At 45.1% G+C, this 18,818-nt stretch overlaps 1 protein-coding gene across 1 annotated transcript; it reads right to left on the reverse strand.

The window, feature by feature from the left end:
* Positions 1 to 522: 522 nt before the first annotated feature.
* LOC128069514 (uncharacterized) lies at positions 523 to 8,053 on the reverse strand. The gene is given in 9 exon segments (XM_052662684.1): positions 523 to 778; positions 1,787 to 3,005; positions 3,159 to 3,223; positions 4,649 to 5,107; positions 5,109 to 5,213; positions 5,215 to 6,991; positions 6,994 to 7,285; positions 7,287 to 7,882; positions 7,885 to 8,053. Coding segments are annotated over 9 exon segments (4,938 nt in total).
* Between the last annotated feature and the right edge of the window lie 10,765 nt (positions 8,054 to 18,818).

Consider the following 18,818-nt stretch of genomic DNA (forward strand, 5'->3'; position numbering starts at 1 on the left):
GGATAGAGAAAGCTTCTGGCAAGAAGCACTGGAAGGTGGCAGGAGAGTAGCTGCCCCTCATTATGTAGTTTTTTGCTAACTGCTGAGAATAGATAAAAGAACACCTCAAGGCTGTGAAAATTTAACCAGGCTCCTCTCTCACAACATCCTGAGGTAAAATCAGCATGAGGGGAGTCATCTCCGGATGAGGGATCTCTGGGCAAGATATATTTTTTCCATAAAATGACTGACATAAGTTTTCGAAGAAAAACAGGTCCCCAAGCAATATACATTGTTTCCTTAATATAGCTTAATAAAAACATTTCCATGAACAAGATATACTGTTTCTCTGAGCAATTAGCCACTCAGGGTTTGAAAAAGTTAGTTTCAGATAGTCATCATAACAACACAGGATTTTTTTAAAAAACCTGCAGAGTGAAGGAATGTTGGGGAAAATAAATGTTTGCTGCTTGCCGTTTGCCTTTTGTTGGCTGTGTCCTCCTCCTGGGGATCCTGGCCTACCTATCAAAACCTGCCTGACAATTAACTCTCATTCTCCCCTTTTTCTTTTAGGAGAATTACGTTGCCAGTGAAAGGGGCATAGTTCTCATTCTGTAGCTGCTGAGGGGCACAGACCCTAAATTGTTGAGGGAACATATTCTGCTTACCCTTATATTGAGGGTCTCTGATCAAGGGACCCAAGTAATAGTTGAAGGAGGCTATGGTAATTGTAGGAGCTTGAACAACAATTTGTAACTTAAAATCCTTCCAGTGGTTAGAAACAAAACTAGCTACACAGCTACAGATGCAGGGAGCAAACAGCAAAAAAACACAGAACAATCAGAATTATTACAATTAAGATAGTCTTTCACCATGGCGAGCTAGTTAATGCTTTGCAAAGTGAGGCATATGGAGACTCAGGAGTATCCATAGCCTGAATTATCTTGTCCACATATTTACAAAGTGAGTAACATTAGTGCTTACATCTGATATCTATGTATAACATTGGGTATAAATAACGGCACAAGTTCATCCTTGTGCAGTGGCTAGAATATCTAAAGCCAATCAGTTTTGTGAAACAACCTTTCTAATCTGTATTTGTTCTGCATTAAAGGCTGAAGTAGCTTTTAGAGAATTTTGCAAAGCTGGTTGAGTAAAATTAGTCAGAGCATCAACTCATAGCATGACATTTGTACTTCCCAGAGGGAATGGATATTACAGCCAAATAATTATACCAGTGAAATACAAACTGTTATGCACCGAGCCCGTATCTCCGAACCGACTGAGAGAGCAAGTCCACCACAGTAATGCAAAGGCAAGAAGGGAGTTTATTTCTAGTGCGCTAGGGCCCAAGTCTCATCCAGCAGAGTGGAATCCGACTAGAGCCCTGAACAAAGGAGTATGGTGGCTTATATACAGGCAGTTCTTTGTCTCAGTTACAGGAGTAGCTGACGTTACATGATTGGTCAGGCAGGATGAGCACATGTCCTGTCTCTTTCTGGTTGGTGTGTGCGGGAATGTTAAGGAAACATGACTCAGGTCCTAGATCCCATCGTTTGGTCCCTAACATTCCCCGCTGTCCTTAGATCATATAGAGGAATCTTCCTCTTGGTCCTGAGACACAGTTTGATATTGTTGCCGAAGCACAAACAGCTGTACTGTATTTATGCATTCCTTTACAAAGGCTACAAGTCTATTGATAATACATGGGCCAAAGGTAAGCATCAGTAGAAGTACTAGCAGGGGTCCCAGCAAGGTGGAGATTAGGGTGGTCAACCAAGGGGATTGTTGAAACTAAGACTCAAACCATCCTTGTTGAGCCTCACGTTCTTGTTTAAGTTGGGCTAGTCCCTCTCTTACTTTGGCCATAGATTCTCTAACTATTCCTGTGTGATCAGAATAAAAACAACACTCTTCTCCTAGGGCAGCACAGAGTCCCCCCTGTTGCAGAAAGAGCAGATCTAATCCTCTTCTGTTTTGCAGAACTACTTCAGATAGGGAAGTTAAAGATGATTCCAGATGACTAATAGATTGCTCTATACAGGTGATGTCCTCATCTATGGCCGCTCTCAGGGAGTTAAATCCTTGGCTTTGTGGGGACAAAGCTGTTATTCCTGTTCCGGCCCCGGCTATTCCAAGACCGAACATAGTTGCTATGGTTATGGCAGTAAGAGGTTCCCTCTTGACTTTGTAAGTTCTTTCTTGAGGATTTAGGGTCAATTTTGGGGCCCAGTAATCATATATTGTTTCCTCTGGTCGATACAGAATCTTTGGCACGACTGCTACCATAACACAGAATTCTTCTTTGGGATCAGAGATTGAGCTGTGTAAGCATGGAGTCAGCCCCGTGTGTGAACAGACCCACCATCCTCCCATCCGTGGTATTAGCCACCTGGCTATGGGCAAGTCTGTAGGCTCAACGACATGCGCACACAGTGGAGACCTCTCTGATAATACCTTGCCCATACATAACCCTTTTCCCCATACCTCTCTCATTGTAAGGCCTACTTTTTGGTCTCCCCATTGACACTGAGGAGGATCAGTGCCGTTGGCCAGGTTGTAAGAGGCGTTGAGGCCTACTGCCTCGTAATAAGGGGGAATTAAGTTGTAACATAACCAACAGGATTTAGTTGCCTCAGGATGGGTTTGATTTAAGGTAGCATAAGCTGCCTTTACTAATTTCCATAGTGGATCTGTTTGTCCAAGTTTAGCAAGGGGGCCCGCCTCTGGGTCTTTTGTTGGTCCCTGGGATGTAGGTAGGGAGGTTGTCGGGTAGAGAGTTGCATGGACCTGTTCAACGGGGTTTGGACCGATACTATACATTTGTACCGGTTCTAAAACTTGACTCACAACAATGATCCCATTATAATACTCCCGGTATGGGAACCCGTCAGTTCTGGTCTGAAGCCCCCATGATATCCCGTTGACCCAGGCCTTTTCTTTTTTTGCTTTGTCAATGTTAAACCTTATTTTTACCTGGGCAAAGTTATGATCCTTTTCCCAGTTGGAGTACGGAGGTACGGGTCCTACAAATGAGAAGTTAAGCAAGTCCCGATTTCCTACATCCCACTATCTATACCCTGGAGTCTCAGACCCATCATTGGAAGTTACGCAGTCCCAAAATTTACAATAAGAGTCCTGTATCCCCCCACAGATTTTCCAGTTATGCCTGGGCGCACCTGGACATGCCCAGAATGCATGATTCTGGAGCTTGCCCCTCTTCCAGGGTACATTTACCACCGGCCTAAGGTCAAAGTATAAGTCTGGCCACCAAGTATTTGGTGGATGTACTGTGGTGGTGGAGTTAAGCATCTCACGTGTTAGTCCATTTTGCAGTTTCCAGGTGATTCTGATGGGTTGGTGCGGGTTCACGCTGGCAGCTTCGGAGCAGAGTAACATGGTCATCCATAAGATGGTCTAGACGAGTTGTCTTGGTCCTGTCGACGATGCTGGAGCTTCAGCCTCAGGGGGTTGGATGGGTGCAGAGATGCTTCCCATTCTTTTTTAGCATCTTCCTGCTCTGCTGAAGTAGCTGGGCGTACGTGGTTGCAATGCACCCAAGGCCCGATACCGTCGACCTTTAGGGCAGTTGGGGTGGTAAGAAGAACAACATAAGGACCCCTCCATTTGGGTTCTAGTGCCTTGGTTTGGTGCCTTTTGACCCATACCCAATCTCCTGGGCCAATGTCATGTGAGGGAATAGTTCCCTTATTTTGACCCACATGTATTTCCTGGAGCAGTTTCCAGACACGAGAGTGCACCTTACTTAAGGCCATCAAGGCCTCTTGGAATTGTCCCAATGTGGGAGGCAGTAGTTTCTTCCCTTCAAATATTGGACATACATGGGGTGGTCTCCCATATAGAATTTCAAATGGGGTCAGATTAAGTTGATAAGGAGTATTACCTGCACTGAAGAGGGCGAAGGGAAGGAGGGTCTCCCAGTCCCCGCCAGTCTCTATAGCCAATTAAGTTAAAGTTTCTTTTAGGGTCCGATTTATTCTTTCTACTTGCCCTGAGCTCTGTGGACTATTCACAATGTAACTTCCATTTAGTCCCCAGGGCTAGGGCAAGGCTCTGAACTATTTGACTCACAAAAGCAGGTCCATTATCAGAGCCGATGGTCACCAGCAGGCCAAACCTGGGAACTATTTCTTCTAAAATCTTTTTCGCCACTATCATCGTGGTTTCTCCCTTTGTAGGAAAAGCCTCCACCCACCCTGAGAAGGTATCCACCAACACTAACAAGTACTGGTAACCATACTTGCCTGGCCTTACCTCGGTGAAATCTATTTCCCAGTGTTGCCCTGGTCCTTCTCTCTGATACCTCAGTCCTGCATGTTGTCATTTTCTTGGCCTCATCTGTTGACACGCCTTACAAGCATGCACTATGTTCTTTACAGTTGTCTGGTGCTGGAGAAATCGCAGGCACACAGTTTGAAAGAGCATCAGAGTCTTCTTTTCTCCCAGATGAGTAGACAAGTGTAAATGCTCACATAGTTGCCACTCCAACTGAGCAGGGAGTATCAAGTAGCCGTCTGAGTCTTGGCACCATCCATCTTCACCTTTTTGAAGGTTGGTGTGTTCTTGGATACAAGCAAGGTCTGTGGATGAATACTCAGGGGTTGGGGGCAGAGTTCCCATACCTGGAGGTGGAAGTCCGATCGCCAACACAGGGGTGATGAAATCTTCATCAGCTACTTTTCGAGCTGCCAGGTCTGTGGCACAATTCCCTCGTGCTGTGGGGCTGTCACCCTTCTGATGTCCAGGTACGTGTACTATTGACACAGCCTCTAAAAGTCTACGGATTTCAGGCAAATTTTTAATTTCTTTTCCTTCAGCTGTCAAAAACCCCCGTTCCCGATATATCGGGCCCTGGATGCGTACTGTGCCAAAAGCATAGCGACTGTCAGTGAAGATAGTTATTCTTTTTCCTTTGGCTTTCTCTAATGCTTGAATCAGGGCAATTAACTCTGCCTTTTGTGCTGAGGTATCCGGGGGAAGGGCCTCTGCCCATATTGTCTGTCCAGAGTCATCTACTACTGCAGCTCCCACCCGTCTCTGTCCATCTTTCACATAACTGCTGCCATCTGTGAACCATTTTAGCTCACTGTTATCCAGTGGAATATCGGTCCTTTTGTATTGCTGTTACCCCGGCCAGTATCTCATCACAATCATGGAGGGGGCTATTTTCCTCCGGATTGGGCAAAAGAGTGGCCGGATTTAGAGTGCAGGGAATGAATCCGTGGGGTGTCAAGTACCAAGGCCTGGTAGTGCGTCAAGCAGGCATTAGAAATCCATTTACCTGGGGGTTGCTTTAAAACTCTCTCTATGGCATGAGGAGTGTAGACCAAGAGTCTCTGTCCATAAGTCAGTTTATCAGCATCGTGGACTAAGAGCGCAGTGGCCACGATGATACGGAGGCAAGGTGGCCATCCGGCTGCCACTGGGTCCAGTCTCTTGGAAAGGTAAGCTACAGGTCGCTTCCATGGTCCCCATCTCTGTGTTAGTACCCCTTTTCCTATCCCCCACTTTTCATCTACAAATAATTGGAAAGGCTTAGATGGATCAGGGAGGGCAAGGGCAGGAGCTTCTAGCAAGGCTCGCCTGAGCTCTTGGAAGGCCTCTTTCATTGGCTCAGTCCATTTCCAGTCCTTGTTTTCTTTGGTCCCTTCATATAGGGGCCTGGCCTTTTCTGCAAACCCCAAGATCCATAACCGGCAATATCCCACAGTTCCCAGAAATTCTCTCACTTGTCTGGGGTTAGCCAGCTCAGGGATCTGGAGGATGGTTTCTTTCATAGCCTGTGTTAGCCACCTCTGGCCCTGTTTTATCTTATAACCGAGGTATGTAACCTCTTGCTTGGCAATCTGGGCCTTTTTGGCACTGGCTCTGTAACCTAAAGTCCCCAAGGTTTGGAGAAGGTCACCTGTTGCCTCTTGGCACTCTTTTTCCATAGTCGCTGCCAGCATAAGGTAATCAACATATTGTAATAAAACAATGGTAGGGTGTTCAACCCAATACTCAGGGAGGTCTTCGTCCAGGGCCTCATTAAATAACGTGGGCAAGTTTTTGAAACCCTGTGGTAAGCGAGTCCATGTCAGCTGCACAGGGGTCTGACCACCGTCTTCCTGCCATTCGAAGGCAAAGATCTCTTGGCTTGCGGGGGCAAGAGGCAAACTGAAAAAGGCATCTTTTAAATCTAAAACAGTATACCAAATGTAGTTTGGAGGCAAGTTGCCTAGCAATGTATAAGGGTTAGGAACCGTAGGATGAATATCACTCACCCGTTTGTTGACTTCTCGTAGATCTTGAACCGGTCTAAAATCAGTTCCCCCAGGCTTTTTCACAGGAAACAGGGGAGTGTTCCATGGGGACCGGCACCTTTTCAGGACCCCAGCGTCTATGAGGCGTTGTATATGAGGAGTAATTCCTTGTCGAGCCTCTTGACTCATGGGATACTGCCATACCCTCACTGGGGAAGCACTGGCTTTCAGTTCCACAATGATAGGGGGCCTCTGTTTGGCCAGTCCCATTCCTGCTGTTTCTGCCCAGGCCTGAGGGTATCTTTGAACCCATGGTTGTACTTTGGGGCTTATTGTCACTGGGGCCTCTGGCAAGTAGAGTCTATATTCATCTTTTAATGCCAGAGACAGGACCTGAAGAGGATGCCCGGTCCCATCTAAAACCGACACTTGTCCATGGTCGAAATGAATTTGGGCATTCACTTTAGACAGTAAATCCCTTCCCAACAAGGGCGCTGGACACTCAGGTATCACCAGAAAATAATGGGTTACCTGGTGGGCCCCCAAGTTCACATGCCGTTTTGTAACCCATCCATATCGTTTAGTCCCGGTTGCTCCCTGCACCCAGCTACTTTTCTTAGACATGAGTCCATCTTTTTGGTTTAAGACTGAGTATTGGGCTCCTGTGTCCACCATGAAGCCAACCGTTTTCCCCTCCACATTTATAGTTACCCAGGACTCGGGGAGGGGCTTTGAGCCCTGACCCCCTAGTCGCTATCCTCACCCACGTAGAGGATATGACTGTCTGGAGAGGGAGTCTCGTTCTTGGGGTTCTTGGGCCCCTCTTTTAGATTTTTCTTGGGTCATGTATCTTTCTAATGTCCAAACTCTTTACAAAACGCACATTGGTTTTTTCCAAGCTTACGCCTTGTCGTTTTTTCTTCAGTTTTTGAGTCCAATTTTTTCCCTTTTTGGAACCTGTTTTTGTTTTCAACCCCAGCAAAAAATATCTGGGCCAGCTCTTTTTTATTTTTATGGTTTTCTTCAGCTCTAAATTCTCTTTCTTCTCCTAATGTGGTCCTCTCTCTCTTCTGGGGTCTCTCTATGATTAAAAACTCTCTCGGCTGCCCTCACTAGATCTTGTAAGGATTGTTCACTTAACCTCTCTATCTTTTGTAACTTTCTTCTAATATCAGGGGCTGCTTGATTTACAAATGCTAACATAACTGCCACTCGTGACTCATCTGCCTGTGGGTCCATAAGGGTATACTGTCTAAAAGTTTCCATTATTCTTTCAAGGAAGGCTGCTGGGCTCTCATTTGGCTCCTGCCTCACTGAATTTATTTTGGCCAAATTAGTTGGCTTCCTGGCGGCCGCTCTAAGGCCAGCCATAAGAGTCTGGCGGTACACTTGGAGACGCTCCCTACCTTCAGGGCGTTAGAAGTCCCAGTTGGGTCACACCAAGGGGAACCCCTCCTCAATGAGGTTAGGCTGTATTGTGGGCCTCCCATCCACCCCTGGCACATCCTTCCGAGCTTCTGACAGGATCTGCTCACGATCCTCTGTAGTGAAAAACACCTGTAACAGTTGCTGACAATCATCCCAAGTGGGATTGTGAATAAAAAGGATAGACTCTAAAAGATCAATAAGACCCTGCGGTTTTCAGAGAAGGAGGGAGTCTGGGTTTTCCAATTGTACAAATCACTAGTGGAGAAGGGCCAATACTGATATGTCCGCTCTCCATCCTCTTTGGCTGGCCCCGCCCAGACCGGAAACGCGTGAATGGTGGAGGAGGGGACTTCTGGGTCTTCTTCTTCCACTACGCTGGCCATTTCCCTTGTTCTTCCCCGAGTTCCCTGGGAGGGGCCTCCTTCTCTGGGAGGAGCTGAAGGCTCGGTTCTCCTCCTGGCTTCTCCCAATGAAACCTGTGGAACCTGTGGAAGCAAGGGTCGATGTGGATCCGCATATGGGGGTGGGAACAATTCGGTCTCCAGATCTATCAGATTAGAATACAGAGAAGATTCCTGGAAGACCGGCTTTGGTCGATTCTCGTCCTTTTTTCCTTCTTTTTTTTCGGAAGCATTCATGACTAGCACCTGTGGGCTTGGCGAGGTTGGAGTTGTGGAAGAGGGACAGGGAGGTTTAGGAGGTTTAGAAAGAACAAGAACAAAGGGTTTAAGCCATTCCGGCGGGTTTCTCACTAGATCCTGCCAGACCAGAATGTAGGGAGTCTGGTCTGGGTGCCCGGCAGGACTAGGAGTAAGCACCCTCTCTTTAACTTCCTGGATAATTTGGGGATTGAAGGTTCCCTCTTGTGGCCATCCGACATCAAAGGTGGGCCACTCGGCAGAACAGAAAGTCACCAGTTTGCTCTTGTTCACCAGTAACGAAAGATTCTGAGCTCTAGACTTGAAATCAGAGAAGTGGTCAGTCATCAGAGACAGCGGAGTAGAAGTAGTCTGCCCCATGGGTACAGAGAAAACGAACAACAACGAGATTCACATGGACAGTGCTGGCACACAGAGACACAGAAACGACACAACAAACAGATTCCAACTCTCAATATTACTTTCAGTCCTCTTTATAGCACTAGAAACCCCTTTTCTACTTGCAAGTGTCTTACTGTCAGGACGTCCTCAGTGCCAGCTGCCGTCCCGGTATGCTACTGGGGACTCGGCCTCACGCTGGACTTGCCTCTGCACTTTACACCCAGATGCCTCCCCAGTGCGATACTGGGCCCCGGACTTAATCTGGGCTTCTGCAACGTTAGCACCGGTGCTCAGAGCTCTTATCTCCTAACGAGGTTACTCCCTTCTACCAGCAGAGTTGTCCTCCCCGGTGGGACGGAGATCCCGGACGAGCCCCCAAATGTTATGCACCGAGCCCGTATCTCCGAACCGACTGAGAGAGCAAGTCCACCACAGTAATGCAAAGGCAAGAAGGGAGTTTATTTCTAGCGTGCTAGGGCCCAAGTCTCATCCAGCATAGTGGAATCCAACTAGAGCCCCGAACAAAGGAGTATGGCGGCTTATATACAGGCAGTTCTTTGTCTCAGTTACAGGAGTAGCTGACGTTACATGATTGGCCAGGCAGGATGAGCGCATGTCCTGTCTCTTTCTGGTTGGTGTGTGCTGGAATGTTAAGGAAACATGACTCAGGTCCTAGAGCCCGTCGTTTGGTCCCTAACACAAACCTTATCCAAGGAGTTTTAAGGTGGGTAAATTTAGCAGGCTTTTCTGGAAGCTCTGAATATATGAAGCCATGAGTAAAAGCTAGACCTAGGATATATCTCCCTATCTATCCAGTGGCAATGGCAACCCACACGAGTACTCTTGCCTGGAAAATCCCATGGATGGAGGAGCCTGGTAGGCTAAAGTCCATGGGGTCGCTAGGAGTCGGACACGACTGAGCGACTTCACTTTCACTTTCACTTTTCACTTTCATGCATTGGAGAAGGAAATGGCAACCCACTCCAGTGTTCTTGCCTGGAGAAACCCAGGGACAGGATAGCCTGGTGGGCTGCCGTCTTATGGGGTCGCACGGAGTCAGACACGACTGAAGCAACTTAGCAGCAGCAGCAGTCAGGGGGAAGACACACCCATAGGTAGGAACCACATATCCAGTCATGTCCCATTTGGAGCAAGCCAGCATGGCTGAGGGATCCAGTTCCAATCAGTGCCTGGCCAGACAAAAGGAGGACCTGAACTGGGATTGGCAAATACAAGAATGATTATATTACATGTTTCTTGAAGCAAAAGTCCCAACTGTTTCCAGTCACTATAGTTAAGTTGTCAACTAACTTCTGGGGATGGCTCTGTTTGCTTCTATCATATGGGAGCTTTAGATATCAGGCACCCCTTTTCAGAAGTTAGCCATATAACGTCATCCTGTAGCTGATAAAGATCAGGCAGGAAGCCACTAAATTTTGATTTATTTTCCTTCTCATGTATAGCAAAATAGTCATTAAACCAAGGTAATGTGTAATCAAAGTTAAAAGTCACATTATGTCCATAGTTAAGGTACAAAGTGTCACACCAGCCAATTTTAGGATTGTTAGATGTAATCAAATTAAAAGAGGCATCACATGTGATTGTTGTTGGTGAAGGTAGTTGAAGACTTGGAGAAAATCCTTCCCTTGAAGTGGAGACACCCACCATGGGAAGCCTTCAGCCAATGAAGAAGGGAGTGCTCCACAGACTCTAATAATTTTCTGGTGGAGTCTTTAATGTTTTCTATGTAGAGGATCATGTCATCTGAGGTGGGTGACAGCCAGAGCCAGAAGGCAAGGGGCAAACTCAGCCCCAGAGATGGCATCATGTGCCAAACTGTGAGGAGGTTATCAGTTCCTAACCAAGTCTTCCTGGGATCCTGGACAGTTGACATCCACCAGGAAGGTCGCAGCCAGAGATCAGCTCCCCAGAGGAGACACATGGCACACCTGAGATGGCACTCTCTCTGCGAACCCTGGAAACTGAGCGGCTGGGACAGGGGAGGTGATAAAATGCACTGCCCCACCTGGGGAGTGTGCACTCGTCAAGCACCTGGTTGCCTGAGCTGCTCGGACCTGAGAAGGGCACAAAATGCAGGCCCAACCAAGTCTGTGCCTTTGTGAAGTACCCGAGATCCTGAACCTGAGTGGCTTAGACCTGGGAAGTGCACGGAACCCAGGGCCCACTTTAGACAGTTACCCTGCAGAGTAACCTGGAGCCTGAGCAGTGTGGACCAGGAAAGCACACACGTTGTGAGCAAGGGCAAACCCAGTGTGGCCCAGACACTGTGAGCACTCCCCACACATGCCAATGATATTTGTTTCAGTGTTCTTCCCTCCCCATAGCATAACTGAACAATTGCACTTAAACAAATGACTACGTTTGCACCCTTGTGTCAGGGAAGAAGTTAAATACTGAAGAGACTTGAAAACAGAGGAAGCCAAAATAAACAAAGAAGAGGGAACCACTTTGAAAGTGACAGGTGCAACAATTAAAACCCTGTAGTTCACATTGGCTACACTGGAAGGGACCTATAGACCTTGAGAAAAACTATAAGCTGGGACAAGGAACTATCTGAAACTGAACTGACCCCTCACTGCCCTCAACAGCTCCAGAGAAATTCCTAGATATATTTTACTATTATCATTTTTAATGTTTTTTTAAAATTTTAAGTTATTCATTACTCCTTTAATTTTCATTTTTATAACCTATTACTTTTGCAAGAAAAAAGACCATATTTTAAAAGGAAATTTTATATATGTATATTTAATAAATTTGGCAATTTTTCAAAATACTGTATATTTGAGAGTCTAACTTCTACTCTAGATTTTTAATATTTGCTTTTGGTATTTCTTATCAATTCTGTACCTTTAAGAATCCAGTCTTCAGTACCCATTTTTACTTAGGAGTGTGATTACTGGCTTGATTGCTCTCTTCCCTTTTGACTCTCCTTTTTCTCCCCCAGGTCAACTCTATCTCCTCCCTTCCCCTTCTCTTCTCTACTTAACTCTGTGAATCTCTTTGGGTGTTCTGGGCTGTGGAGACACTTAGGGAACTGATCACAGGCTAGATTGGTCTCTCTCCTTTTGACTCCCCTTCCTCTCCTCCTGGTCACTTCTGTCTCCTTCCTCCCTCTTCCCTTCTCTATGGAACTCCTTGAACCTCTCTGAGTGTTCCGGACTGTGGAGAGCCCATAGGGAATTGATTACTGGCTAGATTGCTATCTCCCCTTTTGATCCCCCCTCTTCTCCACCTGGTCACCTCTATCTCCCTCCTCCCTCTTCTCTTCTCCATGTAACTCTGTGAACACCTCTGGGTGTCCCCCACTGTGGAGAATCTTTTCACCATTAACCTAGATGTTTGTATCATCAGTGCTGTATGGATGGAGAAGTCGTGAGGCTACTGTAAGAAGAAGACTGAAAGCCTTATTTAAGCAGGAGGCTTAAATCCAAAACTTGAGAACACCAGAAAACTCATTAATCGACAAGAGCTCATCGAAAATTCTCCATACCTACACTGAAACCAAGCTCCACCCAAGAGCCAACAAGCTTCAGAGCAAGACAACCAAGCGAATTCTTTAACAATGCAGGAACATAACCCTGAACACAAAAATACAGGTTGCCTAAAGTCACACCAAACCCATAGACACCTCAGAACTCACTACTGGACACTTCATTGCACTGCAGAGAGAAGAGATCCAGCTCCACCCACCAGAACATCCACATAAGCTTCCCTAACCAGGAAATGTTGAGAATCCACTCGTCCAATCCCATCCACAGTGAGGAACTTCCACAATAAAGAGGAACCAAAAACTTTCAGCATTCAGAAAGGCCACATCAAACACAGCAATCTAAACAAAATGAAAAGGCAGAGAAATATTTAGCAGGTAAAGGAACATGATAAAAGCCCACCAAACCATACCAATGAGGAGGAGATAGGCAGTCTACCTGAAAAAGAATTCAGAATTATGATAGTAAAAATGATCCCAAATCTTGAAAACAAAATAGAGTTACAGATAAATAGCCTGGAGACAAGGATTGAGAAGATGCAAGAGAAGTTTAGCAAGGACCTAGAAGAAATAAAGAAGAGTCAACCAATAATGACTAATGTAATATCTCAGATCAAAAGCACTCTGGAGGGAATCAACAGTAGAGTAACTGAGGCAGAAGATAGGATAAGTGAGGCGGAAGATAGAATGGTGGATATAAATGAAGCAGAGAAGAAAAAAGACAAAAGAATTAAAAGAAATGAGGACAACCTCAGAGACCTCTGGGACAATGTCAGATGCCCCAACATTCAAATCATAGGAGTCCCTGAATAAGAAGATAAAAACAAATAGAGGAGATAATAGTTGAAAACTTCCCTAAAATAGGGAAGGAAATGGACACCCAAGTCCAAGAAACCCAGAGAGTTCCAAACAGGATAAATGCAAGGAGAAACACCCCAAGACACATATTAATCAAATTAACAAAGATCAAGCACAAAGAACAAATATTAAAAGCAGCAACGGATAAACGACAAATAACTCACAAGGGGATCCCCATAAGGATAATGGCTGATCTTTCAATAGAAACTCTTCAGGCCAGGAGGGAATGGCATGACATATTTAAAGTGATGAAAGAGAAAAACCCACAACCCAAATTACTGTACCCAGCAAAGATCTCATTCAAATATGAAGGAGAAATCAAAAGCTTTACAGACAAGCAAAAGCTCAGAGAATTCAGCACCACCAATCAGCTCTTCAACAAATGCTAAAGGATCTTCTCTAGACAGGAAACACAGAAAAGTTTTATAAACTCGAACCCAAAACAACAAAGTAAATGGCAATGGGATCATATTTATCAATAATTACCTTAAATGTAAATGGGTTGAATGCCCCAACCAAAAGACAAAGATTGGTTGAATGGATACAAAAACAAGACCCCTATATATATTGTCTACAAGAGACCAACCTCAAACCCCAGATATTTAACTGACTGTTGACAAAGCTGAGCTTTATCCTTTCATGCCTTGTAACCACAGCCAGAAATCTGTATGCAGGTCAGGAAGCAACAGTTAGAACTGGACATGGAACAACAGACTGGTTCCAAATAGGTAAAGGAGTATGTCAAGGCTGTATATTGTCACCCTGCTTATTTAACTTATATGCAGAGTACATCATGAGAAATGCTGGGTTGGAAGAAACACAAGCTGGAATCAAGATTGCCGGAAGAAATATCAATAACCTCAGATATGCAGATGACACCACCCTTATGGCAGAAAGTGAAGAGGAACTAAAAAGCCTCTTGATGAAAGTGAAAGAGGAGAGTGAAAAAGTTGGCCTAAAGCTCAACATTCAGAAAACAAAGATCATGGCATCCGGTCCCATCACTTCATGGGAAAAAGATGGGGAAACAGTGGAAACAGTGTCAGACTTTATTTCTGGGGCTCCAAAATCACTGCAGATGGTGACTGCAGCCATGAAATTAAAAGACGGTTACTCCTTGGAAGAAAAGTTATGACCAACCTAGATAGCATATTCAAAAGCAGAGACATTACTTTGCCGATTAAGGTCCGTCTAGTCAAGGCTATGGTTTTTCCTGTGGTCATGTAAGAGTGAGATGTGAGAGTTGGACTGTGAAGAAGGCTGAGCGCCAAAGAATTGATGTGTTTGAACTGTGGTGTTGGAGAAGACTCTTGAGAGTCCCTTGGACTGCAAGGGGATCCAACCAGTCCATTCTGAAGGAGATCAGCCCTGGGATTTCTTTGGAAAGAATGATGCTAAAGCTGAAACTCCAGTACTTTGGCCCCCTCATGTGAAGAGTTGACTCATTGGAAAAGACCCTGATGCTGGGAGGGATTGGGGCAGGAGGAGAAGGGGACAATAGAGGATGAGATGGCTGGATGGCATCACTGACTCGATGGACATGAGTCTGAGTGAACTCTGGGTGTTGGTGATGGACAGTGAGGCCTGGCGTGCTGTGATTCATGGGGTCACAAAGAGTCGGACACGACTGAGTGACTGAACTGAACTGAACTGAACCACAGCCAGCCAGAAAGTTTAGGAAGTCTCCTGAGGCTTGAAAATATTCTTGCTCTGTCTCAGCACAGAGGAGAATATCATCCACATATTGTAGCCCTATTGCCTCAGGGCTATTAAAATTCTGTAAGTGCTGTGACAAACTACTTGAATAAGTGAGGGCTGTCACAAAGCACTTGAGGCAGGACTGTCCACAGTAACTGAGAAGCTGGCTGGGTAGGAGCTTCAAAGGCAAGTAAAAATTGGCTTTCCATTGCCAATGGTATGGCAAATAAGGTAACCTTCAAATAAATAACAAAAATATATGGCTTGTTTGAGAATTTCAGACAATAGAGTATAATGCTTAGGCATGATGAGATGTAAAGAAACTACAGCCTCATTTATTATTCATAAATCTTGAACTAGTCTCCATTTATCATTTAACTTCTTTACACCCAAAATAGTGTTGCATGGACTGTTACAAGGAATTAATAGCCCTTGCTCCTTTAAGTTCTCTATAATTGTCTTTAACCCTTCCTTAGTCTTGGGTTTTAGTGGATATGGTTTCTGATGTGGGAATGAGTGGGGGACTTTGAATTTAATAATGATAGGACCAGCATTCTGTGCTTGACCCACAATTTTTCCATAGCCCACACTCTAGGATTTATGTTTTGTTCAATCAGTGGGAAAGAGAGGGCTCCATATTCATAAAAACAGAGACTTGGATTTTGCTCAGTATATCACTCCCCAGAAAGGGTGAGGGGGACTCCAGAACAATCAGAAACTCATGAGAAAACAGCACAAGAGTCCCAGCTGCAGCTTGAAGAATGACTGAAATTAAAGTGTTTGGCTCATCCCGACAGCCCCATCATGGAAGTGGATTGGGAGGAATGTGGGTCAGGGACTTCAGTGAGCACAGAGTAAGTCGCCTCCATGTCCAAAAGGAAATCGACTGATTGACCCACCCCCCCCCCCCCCACCACGGTAATTAATACCTGGGGTTTCTAAGGTGTTATTAGGACTGGAACTTGTGTGGGGACCCAAGGCATCATCAGTCTTGATTGTCCTGGGAGTCTGACCACAGGGTCCTATGCCTATTGGGACAATCTCTTCTCCAGTGTAGTTCTTTGCAGACCAGAAAAGGAGCCAGAGGGGTTGGACTTTGATGCTCAAGGACAATCTCACTTGAGATGCTCCTCCTTTCCACAATAATAGCAAGTCCATTGCTTTTCACCTGGGTGCCTCTGGGCATTTTTCTCTTTGGGCTCTTTCAGAGCGGATCTAACAGCAGTCACTAGGCCCTCAGTTTTTTGCTGTTTTCACTTTTCCTCTTCATATTTCTCTATCATAATACACTGTCTGAGTCAGTTGCAACAGTTTATCTAAAGACTGATTTGGTTGATATGCCTGTTTTTGTAGCTTATGGAGGATATCTGGAGCCGACTGAGTGAGAAATCTGTCTTTTAAGATTACCTGTCCCTCTGTGCTTTTGGGAGAAACATCAGTGCAGTTGCAAAGGGCCTCCTGTAGTCTATCTAGGAATTTGCCAGGAGTTTCCTTTTCTGCCTGTTCTATGTCTGCCAATTTAGCATAAAGTCTTAGTGCAGACTCACCTGTGTCCTTCAAGAACACATGGGACAAAGTGGCTCAGTTCCCATCTTCCCTTGGCCATGTTATAGTTCCACTCTGGCTCTGTAACAGGGACTGCCTGATTCCCAGTAGGGAGGGCGGCTATCTCTCCCCTCTTTACCAAGCCACTCATCTCCATAGTCAACAGCTTTCCTCAAAACTCGAGTTTTTGAGTCAAGAGTCAGTGTCTTTCCCAGGATATACATCACATCCTTCCAAGTAAGGTCATAAAACAGAGTAACATACTTAAAACTCTAATATATTTCTTTGGATCCTCCTAATAGTCTCTCTGCTGCTGTTACTGCTGCACTCAGTCGTGTCCAACTCCTAGTGACCCCATGGACTGCAGTCCACCAGGCTCCTCCATCCATGGGATTTTCCAGGAAAGAGTACTGGAGTGGGGTGCCATTGCCTTCAGATCTTCCTTAAATTTTTGGACTTTTTGATAAGAAAAGGGCTTATTAACTCCCATAGCTTTCGTTATTTCTCCAAGTAGGTGCCTCCTGAAGATGCAACAGCTTGTGTGGCTGCTCTTCAGCCTCTCAGGCTGACCTTTGCACATGGTCCCAGGGATAGATAGGAGAAACGTCATCCTCCTCCTCATCCTGTATTTTACTCTAAGTTTTAGTTGTCTGAGATTTCTTTATTTGACTGAGTGATGAACAGTGTGTTCTGCTAACTACTGAGAATAGACAAAAGAACACCTCAAGGCTGTGAAAACTTTACCATGCTCCTCTCCCATAACATCCTGAGATAACATCAGCACCAGGGGAGCCATCTCTGGACGAGGTGTCTCTGGGGAAGATATATTGTATCCATAAAACAAAGGACATAAGTTTTTTTAACAAAACAAAACAAAACAGCTTCCCAAGCAAGATATATTGTTTCATTAACAGAGCTTAAGAAAAACATTTCCATGAGTAAGATACACTCTTGCTGAGCAATTAGCAGCTCAGGGTTTGAAAAAGTTTGTTTCAGACAGTTGCCATAACAACACAGGATTTAAAACAAAACCCTGCAGAGCAAAGGAATGTTGGGGGAAAAAAAAGTTTGCCACTTTCCTTTTGCCTTTTTCCCTTTTCTTTCTCCTCCTCCTTAGGGATCCTAGCCTCCCTGTCGAGACGTGCCTGACAATTAACTCTCTCAAACTAAGCCCCTGTGCCACAACTACTGAGCCTGTTCCTTGCAAGAAGAGAAGTCAGCACAATGAGAAGTCCACACACAGCAATGCATGGTTCTAAGTACTCACCACAGCTAGAGAAAGCCCACTCAGCAACTAAGCCCCAGCATAGCCAAAACTAAAAACAACTAAAAAAAAAAAAAAAAAAGAAGAAGAAGAATGTTCAAACTACCGCACAACTGTGCTTGTTTCACATGCTGATAAGGTAAGCTAGGCTTCAACAGTACATTAAACGAGAACTTCCAGGTATACAAGTTGGATTTAGATAAAGAACCAGAGATCAAATTGCCAACATCCATTGGATCAAAGAAAAAGCAAGGGAATTCCAGAAAATCATCTACTTCTGCTTCATGGGTTATGCTAAATTCTTTTACTGTGTGAATCACAATAAACTGTGGAAGATTCTGCAAGAGACGGGAATACGGACCACCTTACTTATAACCTCCTGAGAAAACTGTATGCAGGTCAAGAAAAAACAGAACCAGACATGGAACAACAGACTGGTTCCAAATTGGGAAAGGAGCATGTCAAGGCTGTATATTGTCACCCTGTTTATTTAACTCATATGCAGAGTGCATCATGCAAAATGCCAGGCTGAATGAAGCACAAGCTGGAATCAAGATTGCTAGGAGAAATAGCAATCACCTCAGATAAGCAAATGACAACACCCTAATGGCAGAAAGCAAGGATGAACTAAAGAGCCTCTTGATGAAGTTGAAAAATGAGAGTGATAAGCTGGCTTAAAATTTAAGCTGGCTTAAAATTCAACATTCAAAAAACTAAGATCATGACATCCAGCCCCATCACTTCATGGCAAAGAGATGGGGAAATAATGGAAACAGTGACAGATTTTATTTTCTTGGGCTCTAAAATCACTGCAGACTGTGACTGCAGGCATGAAATTAAAAGATGCTTGCTCCTAGGAAGAAAAGCTATGACAAACCTAGTTGTGTTACACTGTGCTTAGTCACTCAGTTGTGTCTGACTCTCTGTGACCCCATGGACTGCAACCTTCCAGGCTCCTCTGTCCATGGGGATTCTCCAGGCAAGAATACTGGAGTGTGTTGCTATTCCCTCCTCCAGGGCACCTTTCCAACACAGGAAGTGAACCCGTCTCCCACATTGCAGGTGGTTTCTTTACCACCTGAATCACTAGGGAAGCCCATGAATACTGGAGTGGGTAACTTATCCCTCCTCCAGGGGAAATTCCCAACATAGGAATCAAGCCAGAGGCTCCTGCATTGCAAGTGGATTCTTTACCTGCTAAGTTAACAGGGAAGCCCAACAAACCTAGACAGCCT

Source organism: Budorcas taxicolor, chromosome X (assembly GCF_023091745.1).
Source record: "Budorcas taxicolor isolate Tak-1 chromosome X, Takin1.1, whole genome shotgun sequence".
Taxonomy (NCBI): Eukaryota; Metazoa; Chordata; class Mammalia; order Artiodactyla; family Bovidae; genus Budorcas; species Budorcas taxicolor.